Source organism: Juglans microcarpa x Juglans regia, chromosome 1D, assembly GCF_004785595.1.
Source record: "Juglans microcarpa x Juglans regia isolate MS1-56 chromosome 1D, Jm3101_v1.0, whole genome shotgun sequence".
Taxonomy (NCBI): Eukaryota; Viridiplantae; Streptophyta; class Magnoliopsida; order Fagales; family Juglandaceae; genus Juglans; species Juglans microcarpa x Juglans regia.
Window position 1 is genome coordinate 7,970,318 of NC_054594.1, and position 13,322 is coordinate 7,983,639.

Sequence of the window (13,322 nt, forward strand, 5' to 3'; positions counted from 1 at the left end):
TCGATAAGGCACGGTCATTGGAGCGAGACCTCGGATTTAGATACATAAAAATACATGCATGTCCAAATAATTGTATATTATATTGGAAGGAAAATTCCAACAAGCAAGAGTGCCCTAAGTGCAAAGCATCTAGGTGGTTGTCTACCACACCTAAGCAACGACCAATACCCCAAAAGGTTATGTATTATTTCCCACTTAAGCCAAGGTTGCAGAGATTATTTATGTTCAAGAAAACTGCAGTATCCAGGAGATGGCATCAATCACAAAGGGTAGGAGATGAAAACACTTTGAGGCATCCTGCAGACTTCGAGGTGTGGACCACAATTGATAGAGAGCATCGTTGGTTTGCTGAAGATGAACGTAATATCAGACTCGGCCTTGCTAGTGATGGATTCAACCCATTTAATAATATGAGTAAACCATACAGCATATGACCAGTGATTCTGGTTCCATATAACTTGTCTCCATGGTTATGTATGAAAGACCCATTCTTCATGTTGTCTACATTAATTTCTGGGCCAAAATCACCTAGGAATGAAATTGATGTTTACTTTCGCCCTTTAGTTGACGAACTAAATGATTTGTGGGAAAATGAAGTAGATACGTAAGATGCGATGGTTGGCTAACGATTTCGATTGCATGCAGCTTTACTGTGGACCATTAATGATTTTTCTGCATATGGTAATCTTTCTGGGTGGAGCACTAAGGGAAAGTTGGCATGTCCTTGTTGCAACCTAGATACAGATAGCATGTGGTTGAGACATGGTCGGAAGCATTGTTACATGGGTCATCGTCGCTTCCTACCTTCAGGTCACATATGGAGAACAAAGAATATAATTTTTAATGACAAAGAAGATCATCGGATGCCACCTAGACAATTGTTTGGAGAAGATATAATGCATCAGTTAAATAACATGGCTCAAGTGCATTTTGGCAAAGGTTCTAAAAGGAGAAAACACACCCCTAAGGAGGTAAATTGGACAAAACATAGTACCTTGTTGAACTGCCATATTGGGCATCTCTCAAACTTAGGCATACTCTCGATGTGATGCACATTGAAATGAATATTTTTGACAATGTGTTGGGTACATAGATGAACATTCAAGGTAAAACAAAAGATAATATCAATGCTCGATGAGACTTAGCCGAACTGGGTATAAGAAAAGAGTTACATTTAAAAGAAGATGGAGATCGAGTTATAATTCCTCATGCCTATTTCATGCTACATGGAAATGAAAGAAAAGAGTTTTGCATAGTTGAGTGGAGTTAAATTCCCAGATGGTTTTGCATCTAATATTTCGAAGTGTGTTAATGTTAGTGATTATAAAATATCTGGTATGAAAAGTCATGATGCTCACATATTCATGCAAAGACTACTACCAGCAGTAATCGGTGGGTACTTAAGACATGATATACGTTTGGTATTGATATATGTATAGTTGAGCACGTGCCTCTTATTAGATATATGAATTTATAACATTGTGATTATGAGATATTTTCAAAAGTGATATTTGACTGAAACCTCGAGTATGTTGTCCTTTTTTTTCCTAAAAAGGAAACTATCTTTACTTCCATATTCAGTATAATGAATGGTGTTTCCACTGCACAATATCTTTACTTCCATTTCCTATTGTTCACCTAACTTGCCAGTTATATTATCAAATGAATTTCTTTTGTGAGCAGATTCATGAGTAATTTATTGTTGATCTATAAAATTTTCATGTAGCATGATACACCCTTTTATCATGTTACTAAACTTAACAAAGAAATTAAAGGAGAGTGGTTTATCCAATTATCCTACTTTTTAAGATGAAAAGAAAAAATGAGACTAATCAGAAAAATTTCTTTACAGGATGTCTCATACTACTGTGCCCTACAACAATGGTAGATTCTGCATTATACTGGTAGATGTTTGCTATTTTCTTTTGTTGATTACAAATGGCCAGCCTAAGACACTTTGGGGTAAACTGAGTCATGGAGTGGTAGGTTGTGAGGGAATGTAATCAATTCCATAGAAGTTTTTTTATCTATTGAATGTTGACCTTGTGTGATGCTATCAAGTCAGTCCAAGCTATGTATTTTAACTATAATATTTCCAAATTCTGGTTTGAAGGGTTTATGACAACGGCATTTTATACTTGGTATGATGTACTGCTTGTATTTCAGAGATCTAGATTTTGTATTAAAGGGTTTACTACTGAGAGATGGAATATTGTAATTTATATGTTCTACTAGTGGTATTTCAAAGGTTTGTATTTACATTATTGCACCAGATCTATTGTGTGAATTACTGGAAATTGTTGCATTTAATATGGAATATTATAGCATGTTCACACAAAAGCCGTCCCTATGGTGTTATGTCAGTGGTTGAATATAGGTACTGCTTTTCTAGAAATCATAAACGGTTTTTCAAATATTTAAATAGATCTGAAAAAACAAAAGTTCTACCCAACACAACACCTAGAGAGGGATGAATAGGGGTTGTTCAATTTTTCTGGTCTAATAACAAATATTGACAAGCAAGCAATTAAACAATGAAACAAATCCCCACAAATAATTAACACATAATGATGTGCTCACGAAGTGGAAACTCATTTGAATAACCGAATTAAAATCTAAAACCACTCCGGGTGTAAGACACCACCTCAAATCCACAATATAAACTTTAATTGTTATAATCAAGAAAGAGGCGCTTAAAACTAAGGAAAAATACAGTTTTCAGAACACTGGCTCGAGCGAAGTATCGAGCGAAGTCGAGCGAACTTTCTGGATTCACATTCGCTCGAGCGACATGTCGAGCCAAATCAAGCGAACTCTTTTACTTGAATATAGGTTGAGCGAGTTGTCGAGCGTATTCGAGCGAAGTCTCTGACTTGAATGTAGCTTGAGCGACCTATCGAGCCATGTTGAGAGAAGTCTCTGACTTGATTATAGCTCGAGCGAACTATCGAGCCATGTTAAGTGAACTCTCTGACTTGATTGTTTTCTTTTGCGATCAAACACATGTGCTGGTAATAAGACTTGAATTTTTTACGACACCATAACATTGTCCCAAATAATTACTTGCGTCACTGTATCCAACTTCATTTGCTAGAAAAAACTCTAATTTTGCGTCGTAATATTATGACGCAAATAGTCAATTTATTTGAGTCAATATTGATATTCGACGCTAATGTGATTTTAAGGTGTGGATGGAAATCATCATTTATGTCAAAGTATTTGCCCTTTTGATGTCAATTTTAGCTGTCGGTAATGAAAATTTATTTGCGGTTGTATGTTTTTACGACAACATATCATCGTCACCAATAGATAGTTTGCCTCAGCATCTAACATCATTTGCGAATAAAAAAATTCTAATTTTGCGTCCGAATATTACGACGCAAATAGTGCAATTATTTGCGACAAAATAAACATTGGACGCTAAACTGATTTTGAGACGTGGATGGCACTCATCATTGGCGTCAATATATTTGAACTTTTTTGCGTCGATTTGAGCTGCCAGGAGTGAGGATGGATTTGTGGCTTTACATTTTCGACACCATAACATCGTCGCAAACAGATAATTTTGTTACTGTAACAAACATCATTTGTGATTAAATAAAAGAAATTTTGCGTCTCCAGATTACGACACAAATGATGCCTTCTAGCAACGTTATTTATATTCGACGCGAAAGTATTGTTGTGAGTGAGTATTATCGTCTCCCTTGCGTCGATGAATAATGGATGCAAATACTTATTTGCGTCATAGCTTTTGCCTTTTTGCGTTAATAGTATGTGACGCTAAAAGTCAGATTTCTTGTAGCGTTTGTTGGAATGATGATGAAATGCAAGAGTTTAATTTAAGCATGATATAGAGGCTCTCGGGCTGATTTGATGAAATTTTTGTTATGACATGCTAGATTTGATATTTAGATCAAGTTAGAACTTGAATGTGAGATATCTCGTTGTGTTATTGTAAGATTTATTACATAAAAATCAAGGATATGGTCACTTTGTTTCAAGTTCAAAAGCATGCATATATGTTCGGTTTCTAAGTTCTCATGCAAACAGATTATTCTAAGTTTTGTTTTATGACTTAGTCAAGTATGATATCACTTAGGTTTGAATAATGAAAATGTTATTAGTGTTATTTATAGACTTTTGGGGTTCTTAGAGTTAATATATATGAAAATGTTAGACCAAGAACATGAAGAATTGGTCTACTGAACAATAAATAATTAATCCAGCTAGCTTCCAATTTACAAAGCAATTTCTTTTTCCTCTTGGTGTACTGAACAAGAAATAATCAGAACTATTGATCATCTGTTATTGTTGGGCGCGCTGTTGCTGTAGAAATTTTCAACCATTGTATGTGTGGCTAATTAGCTGAGTACTACCCAGAGGTGATGATCTGCTATATCTGGGAAAGGTGCACCCATATATGTCTGCCAATTAGGAAGGACGAGGAAGCTGCAGATCATATATATATATATATGTCCGTGCATGGAAAATTTCCTCTCTTTTTTTTCTTTTTTTTTTTTCTTTTTTTGTTTTTTGGTGGGCGCAGCACTTGCTGGACGAATTAGTTTCTTTAATTAATTCCTCAAATTCAACTCAAATCACAGTTGTCATGTACGTTATGCAAATAACTACCGAATCTAATACACACATACATCCATTTTCACATTTCCTTACACAATTTTATATGTGGTAGTGTCACTTCATTAGAAGCTAGCGTCAAATTAATTAAAGTTATTATTACTATTATTGAAGTCTAAATTTTATATAATTAAATTTATTTATTTAAAATAGAGTTGTAAAAAAATAACTATATACATATATATATATATAAGAGATTATATATGTATATCATGATCATGCTCGATCGACCTTGTATTCATTGTCTTTTATTCTACAGCTAGCACGTATAATAAATATATCATATTTTTTTAATTAAGTCTTGTCTACTTATACGTACGCGGAACCCTCGGGTCAATGCCAATAAGCTGCAATTCCTTTCACATGATGAGTTGAGAACCATATTCCAAAACCGATGATCAGAAACTTGGCAGAACCATGAAACGCGCGCTAGCTCAGTTAATTACCAAGACTTTCTCCACTTTGTTTTTACAAAGATTATCAAATATATATATATATATATATATATGTATATATTCTCCTTCCTTCCTTTTGAATAAAGAAATATGCATATAAACGAGCCAGATTGTGTAAAGCTCTGATGAAATTGATTATCTTCTGCAACCTCGCAAGGGATCAACGTCTAATTCATATTAAAATATGGCAAGCAGCAGCAGCAGCAGCAGCAGCAGTAGCAGCAGCAGGGGATCAAGGTCTTGTTTACTTTAGATCAGGACTTGATGGAAAAGGTGAGTGAGGATACGATATGCGTAGCAGTGGGAAAAGATGAGGAAGAGGGCAAATCCATTCTCTTATGGGCTTTTCATAACTCTGGGGGAAGGAGGATTTGTATTCTTCACGTTCATCCGCCACCAAAGCTCATCCGCCATCCTTGTAAGCTAGCTAGCTCTATATTCACGAATATATATACACATGCTGCATGTTTGTATGAAAAGAAACTTGGAAAATTGAAATCGATCATATAATTTAGTTAGTAATATTGGGGTGGGAAAACCTCATCAGTCAAATTTGTTTGTAAATTTCTTCTGGGGTTCTGAACTCATTATCTGGGTGATAGTATGGAAAACTGCTAAAAACAATGGCCTTTACAATTTTTTGTTTTTCCTTCTTGCTTTCGCAGTGGGTCCTGCAAAAACTCCAGCAAAATATGTGAATGAAATGTTGGTAACCGAGCACGAGGAAAGAGATAGGCAAAATATGTATGAGATCCTCCATAAATATGACCAAATATGTGGAAAAATGGGGTAACAGATCTTTGTTCTTCTATATTATCTCTTTAATTAATTTACAACGTTTTTCAGATTTTATTTTCGTTTGGTTAATTTCCTTGAAAAGATTTTGCTTTCAATTTTCTGAAGTAGAAATGAAAATTAGAATAATAATATTTGGTATGACCACACAAGTTGTACTATTTTATTTTGCTCATATATATGTTGAAATGAAAAAGAGGAATTATATCACAATGCATATATATATATATATATATATATGACATCTTATTAAAAAAAAAAAAAAGATTTGAGTAAAGTTGTTAAAAGTGAACATGATGAAGAATGACTGATTTGAGTAACAAGCTGTTAAAAGTTTTCCAAAATATGTGTGTGTGTGTGTGTGTGTGTGTATCTTGAGAGTGAATGGTGGTTTTCCTTGTTACCTTTAAATAATATAATATATATATATATATATATATTCAAGATAATAGGATATAAAAATTAATAATTAGAAGCTAGCCTCATATTTAGTTATATATATAATTTCTCAAAAGTTAGGCTTCATGTCATGCAAATTTATCCAAAGTATTCCTTTCGAACTAATGGATTGGCCGGAAATTAATAGAATTTTTGAGTTTTTAAGTATATTCTTTGGCATTGCGGTTTTTTTAAAAATGTAGGTACAAGCAGAGATACGACAAACTGAAATGGAAAATATTGAAGAAGGGATTGTAAAACTCATCACTCAGTATGGGATCAAGTGGCTTGTTATGGGAGCAGCAGCAGAAAAGCACTATAAAAGGTACTACAACTTTTTCTATATATATATATATATCATCCCTCGAGCCAGCTCCTAGCTAGCTAGTCATGTTCACTTTCTTGTTCTATGCATGCATGTACGTGTATATATGTATGCACTGTAGATATCTAATGGTGACGGCAGACTTAGCTAGCTAGATCATGTGGCCAACAACTGTTATTTATTTAATTTGATTTTTGTTTTTACTAGAATTTCATACATTCATTGAAAATTTGAAATCTCGCTAGATACTGTGAGATAGACGCTAGAGTCTACCGTCTACGTACCAATCTAACCAAAAAATTTAGCAAGTTCTCTCTCTCTCTCTCTCTCTCTCTGTCTCTCTCTATATATATATATATATATATTCTTCAATACCGTTTGGTGAAAATTGTGATTCTGAGCTTGCTAGGCTAGTATGTCACTACAAGAAAAAGGAACAGTTGCAATTGATTATTTGATACTATATATAATGACTATTTATGATGAAAACAAACTCATTTTGACAAGAAATAAATATTTTTACAAGAAATAACTAGCAATAAATAAGTAATTTTCTTGTAGTACATGCATGTGAGACATGCTATATCTAGGGATTAAAAAAACGTGATTTTCTCATGTAATGTGAGTTGGGCATGGTTTAAACAATAATCTAGACCTAAATTCCTAGTAAATAGACCATCTTTGGTAAGAACTCCCTCGGACATGTTGTCAACTCCTTTAGGAAGCTCATCTTCAAGTGTTGGAACTTCTCTCGGTGCACTAAAGGCTGCCTATAGCTAGGAACACTTAAATCTGACTATAAAAAAGCTATATGGCAAAATCGAGAGAGAGAGAGAGAGAGAGAGAGATGAACAACCTAGTCAATTGCCTAAAAAGGCAACTATTTAAACTAATAATTCGATACAGAAAATTAATAAATCATAAATTGATAACTGCGCATGCCACTTGACATGAATACTGGTTAATTTGTTCTGTCTTTGGCACACTCTTTTCAAATGGAAAGAAATCAGCTATTAGATTCAGTTAGGTAGTTTATAATTGAATATATCTTTCACCTTTGAAATGTTTGCTTATCTAATATTGCTTGACATGCATGGCAGAAAAATGATCGGCATCAAGTCTGAAAAGGCAAAATACGTGTGCGAACGAGCACCTGTGGATTGTTTCATACAATTTATTTGTAAGGGCTGCCTCATACATACCAGGTTAGCTTGATTGCTAATTTTCTGTTTGCGTTTTGGGAAGAATACACTTGAAAACTTTCACTCTATTGAGTTTCCTTCAACCCATATATATTTGAAAGTCGTTGGAATACTTTTTCACTGACGTGACTTCTACAGCATGAAAATCTACTCAAAATTCATCTATATATATATATATATATATGTTCAGTGTCCACTTACTAATTAATTCAAGTACCATCTACATATATACAGAAAACCACGTATAGATCACATAGATCAAAATGGAGAATCGAGCCTCATGGTCTTGAGATCACGATCAGTTCCGTCTGGGAACAATAGCAATGAGGCTGAAATTGGATGCTCAAACTTGTTGAGATCACAATCTGTTGCACAAAATCATATAAGGGAGGATAGAAATATGGTAAAGAGTGTTTCCAATGCTATGTTCCGAGGAGGCACCAAAGAGCCTTCAATATCTCCGAAGAGCAGGTCTGAGGCAGAACACAATAGTACTACTTCTGATCATGAATCGGATGTGTTATCATTAAGGAGTCCTTCAGGTTCAAGTCGTTCAACATACTCTCCTGAAGGAGTTCTTGATTTTACTCTAAGTCCATTAGTACTGAAACCAAGTACTCCAACAAGGGAGGGGTTCGAGTTAATGAGTACTCCATTCACACCAGGCAGCTCTTCTGTTGTGGACGTTGCATTTTTTAACGAAGCTCGAAGTGTTGCGGTATGTGCAAAAAAATAATAAAAATAATTTGTGGTTATATATAGGAGAATGATTTGTACAGATTTAGAATATGCAACTCTTGCACAAACCTTAATTTTGAAAAAAAAAAACATTATTTTTTTATGGTGGGTTCTGTTTTCTTAAATGATATAAACATGTATATTTCAAAACTACTCTTATATACATGGGGCACTTATAAAATGAACTTTATACTATTTTGCAAAAACTTCTATAAGTTTACAACTTTTTAATGGGAGAATTGCCCTGCTGACACATGGCATAGTTATATCCTATTAAAAAATAATAATATAAGGTACGTAAGTTTTTAAAAATTAAAAATTAGTTAAATTTTCCAAAATATTAAAAAAATAAAAGAGAATATTTATAACTTTATAAAAAGAATGAATTTTTCTACAAACCATGTGGACATTCATCTGAATTGATCCTAGCAGGACAAGAGTAATTTAGATAATCCTCATTATGAGAGACTTCAACAAGTGATGGCAGATGCGGCAAAATTGACACTCTTGCAGCAAAAAGTAGCAAGAGAGCTCGGTGAGGCTATGGGCAAGGTAAAGTTTTTGTATTGAAAAATTCTACTCATCATCTTTCTCATCATCATTTCACCATTCCATAATGTGACATTAAACGATAGGTTCACATGCAAGTAAAACATAATAACTAGTCTCTAATCATCTAGTGTCACATCTTGAGATAATGAGAGGATGATGAGAAAATAGATAATGATCAGCATTTCTTACATCTTGAATGTTTTCCTTTTCTGGAAATTTTCTTTTACATTTTCAAGCTTGTTCTACAAAATTTGATTAACCTTTTCTTCTTAAAATTGAAGGGAAACGCAATTTCCATATCCTCCAACTAATAGTAGTTTACATTTTACACCACAAACCATAAAAAATGAAATGGCGTATTCTCAAACTATCAGAAATTTACAATGTACAACATCCTTTGTGATGGTTAATTATATCGTGTTAACAACTTCTACCGATTTTTCCATCTATCCTAGGATCTAGAATTCTTCTCAGATGGTAGATAACTGACATAAACATAGTTAATCGATCAAAAGGGTGAAAATCTTGTTAGAATAAAATGTAAAACTTCTACATGACTATCGTTACAATGATTCTTGAAACTTCTATCTATATAACTTCTAAAGTTCTAAAATCAGCTGCAAATTGCCTAAAATCCATCACAGGCCCAAGAAGAGTTGATACTCAGAAGAGAAATTGAGGAAGGGAAAGCAAAAGAGAGAGAAATTGAAATGATGAAAAATAAGATAGACCAACTCATGGAAAAGTTCCAGATTTTCCAAGAACGTGAAACATCATTAAAGAATCAAATTGTAGAGTTGCAGATGGAACGGGATAACGCAGTTAAAGAAGCTGAAGAGCTGAGATATAAACAAGGAGAATGCTCAAGTTGGAATATGCCTCGGTTCTTTGAGTTCTCACTGTTGGAGATTAAGGAAGCAACTCAAAACTTCAATGAATCCTTGAAAATTGGAGAAGGAGGATATGGCAACATATACAAAGGCTATCTACGTCAAATCGAGGTTGCTATAAAGAGGCTAAATCCTCAGAGCTTACATTCTAGTTGCGGGCAAGGCCGCTCAGAGTTTCAAATGGAGGTATGTTATTTTTTTAAAAGCATTTAAATCTTTAAAATGGTTATGTAAATTTCATTGCGCATTACAAAGTTTGCATCATAAGTTGTAAGGAGACAAGAATGGGCTATCCTTGCAAGAAAAGTTAATATTTGGAAGTTTGCAGGAAACATGATCAGCTTTCCATACCATTGGCATAACAAGATTTGACTTGAAAATAAACTTTTAATTAAATTCTCTTGCAGATCAACTCCTATAATGTCTGCACCATGGAGGGTGCGTTCTCCTCACAAACTTGAAAAATTGAAAGATCGTCGCTCCAATCCTTTAGAATCCCATAGATGCATGTGTGCTTCATTGTAAAACACTGTAGTCATTCATCTATATGGACCAATACAGTTCTAGCATTGTGACTTGCATACATGAATCTAACTTTCTTCGATCTACATGCTTGAATATGCTGCATTTTTTGTAAGGATATAATACACTAATTTTTAATTTAATTATTTCTGACTTCTTTCTTTGCAATATCATATAATTAATTTTTTCATAGATATGTAGTACCAATGACTTTCAAAGTTTTGCATTCTACTCTCATTTGTTCTTTGTGTATGATTAGGTTCGTGTATTAAGTCAATTGAGGCATCCGAATCTTGTGAGGCTTGTTGGATCTTGCCCAGAAGAATTTGCACTTATATACGAGTATCTGTCTAATGGAAGCCTTGAAGATCGACTTAGATGTAGGGACAAGAGTCCTCCATTGTCCTGGCAAACTCGAATCAGTATTGCTACGGAGTTGTGTTCTGTCCTTGTATATCTCCATTCCAGTAAACCTCATAGTATCGTACATGGTGATCTAAAACCCTCCAACATCCTCCTTGATGCCAACTTTGTTTCGAAACTTAGCGACTTTGGAATTTGTCGAGTGTTATGCCATGATCAATGTTCAAACAACAACACAACACTATGTCGTATAACTATCCCAAAGGGCACCATAGCTTATGTAGATCCTGATTTCTTTGAAACGGGAGTGCTTACCATGAAGGCTGATGTTTACTCATTTGGAATCATATTGCTACAATTGTTGACTAATCGACCTGCCATCTCCATAGCAAATGACGTGAAGTCTGCCTTAGGTGATGGAAATTTGAAAGCTCTCTTGGATCCTTCAGCTGGAGATTGGCCAATTGTGGTTGCTCAGACCTTGGCTGAATTGGCATTGCCATGTTGTGACAGGAACCAAAAGAACCGACCAGAACTTGGATCAGATGTCTGGGAGGTACTCGAATCAATCATGGCATCATCCGTAGCCTCATCCTCAACCCAGATTGGTCGTAAAGGTTAATGGTACCAACAATCTCTTTAGTTTATACTTCATTTTGCTTGTTTCCTGAACATCACAGATACCTCTCTCTCTCTCTCTCTGACCACCATTCAGCACCCTCCAATTGTTTTTTTTTTTTTTTTCGCTATTTTCTATTCAATCCATATATACTCTTTCTTTGATGATCCAAGTGCTTTCTCAAATGAATTTTTGTGAAGTGCCAACGTGCATCAAACAAACTTGTATTTCCCTTGGGGTTAAGAACTCAGTTGAATATTTGATCTATGTATTCTATAAGAGAAGAGTAATTGTAGATTGTTGGCTTTAGGACTTCATGTTAATGCCCAAATGCAGAGAAACAAACAAGATCGAATATTTTCTTTCATATTGACATTTATTCAATTACACATGGGTTAGATCTATACATTATCTTGTGTTGTTTATTATCTCATCTATATAAATAGAAGTTGCGTATTGCGTTTGCCCTAGAAGAAGTCCAGTTTCATATATTCTTACCTAATCTTAAAAGTAGAAAAAATATAAAAACTTGAAGAGTCACAAATACTCAATCAGTACAATACAATTGCTTTTTAGTGACGGTTAGAAAATTGTGACAGTATCCAAACCGTCACTAAAAACTCTTTTCTGTGATGAATTCTGGAAACCTTCACTAAAGACAGATGGGATTTTTTTTACGTTCTAACGTATAGAAATTTTACGTTTGAACATCACATATACGTTCGAACATTGTGGCTACTAACGTGCGAATGTGAAATGAATTGGCGCCAACGTTCGAACGTTAGTAATTAACGTTCGAACGTTTTAGATGGGGCTTGCGAACGTTAATTACTAACGTTTGAACGTTGGCGCCAATTTTAATTAAATATTACTCTAATTTAAAAATTAAGTGATTTTTATAGTGCATAATTTGTGAACAAGTCTATATAATTGATTTGTATATATTTATAAATGCAGAATTTGTAATATATAAATATATATTTATGTTTATATATATATGAAGTGCAGTGATTTAGAATTAAAGATAGAAAATATAACATTATATAAGATTGAGAATTGAATGGTGAAAAATTATAGAAATATTAAATAATATTTTTCTTTACAAATAATAAAAGCAAAATAAAAAATATGATCGAATTTCTTAAACAACACTCAGATGATAGCGTTGTTCCAAAATTCAAACTCCGTACCTCCTCAGTCAAGGTATCAACCTTGTTGTTGAGGTTACCTACATGATGGGTGATCTCAGATATAGACGTCTCTATAGCCGTGAGCGATCGATCGATCTTATGATCGATATGTGCAGTCAGCTGTGAGATCACTGCATCAACCCAAGCAGGCCGCGCATCTCCTGTAGATGTACTCGGCAGCTGCTGACTACTACTCCCCACATGACCTGGCTCAGACTGTGTCGAAGGAACTAGATCCTCTATAGGGGTGGCTGACGTCCCCTAGCCTGTCCAATTCTACGTCGATGCATGGTTATATCGAGGGAGCTCATCTGATCTTTAACCCACTCCTCTGGCTGAGTTGGCACTCTAGTGCAAGTAATAGCCTGCTGATCAGGACATCGTATAGGAAATTATCCGTGGAGACAATGCTCGTCTCGTAACGGATCCTCTCAAAGATGTGAAGTGGCAAATCTATGGGATCTTCACGTGCCAGTCGTATCAAAAATTGTGCTCGAATCCGACTAAATGTGGTTTTATGTGCCACAGGATCCACATTTGTTGCAACAATAAGGTGAAACATGCGGAAGAAAGGTAGCAGATGGTTCTGGTTGAA

General features: G+C 34.6%; 1 protein-coding gene across 1 annotated transcript; it reads left to right on the top strand.

Moving 5' to 3' along the window:
- The first annotated feature begins 7,750 nt into the window (after positions 1-7,750).
- Positions 7,751-11,784, top strand: LOC121268460 (U-box domain-containing protein 33-like). The gene is made up of 5 exons (XM_041172754.1): positions 7,751-7,856; positions 8,088-8,571; positions 9,024-9,143; positions 9,788-10,219; positions 10,815-11,784. Exons 1-5 carry the CDS (start codon positions 7,756-7,758, stop codon positions 11,538-11,540), a joined length of 1,863 nt encoding a protein of 620 aa, XP_041028688.1. The 5' UTR covers positions 7,751-7,755; the 3' UTR covers positions 11,541-11,784.
- Positions 11,785-13,322: the final 1,538 nt, after the last annotated feature.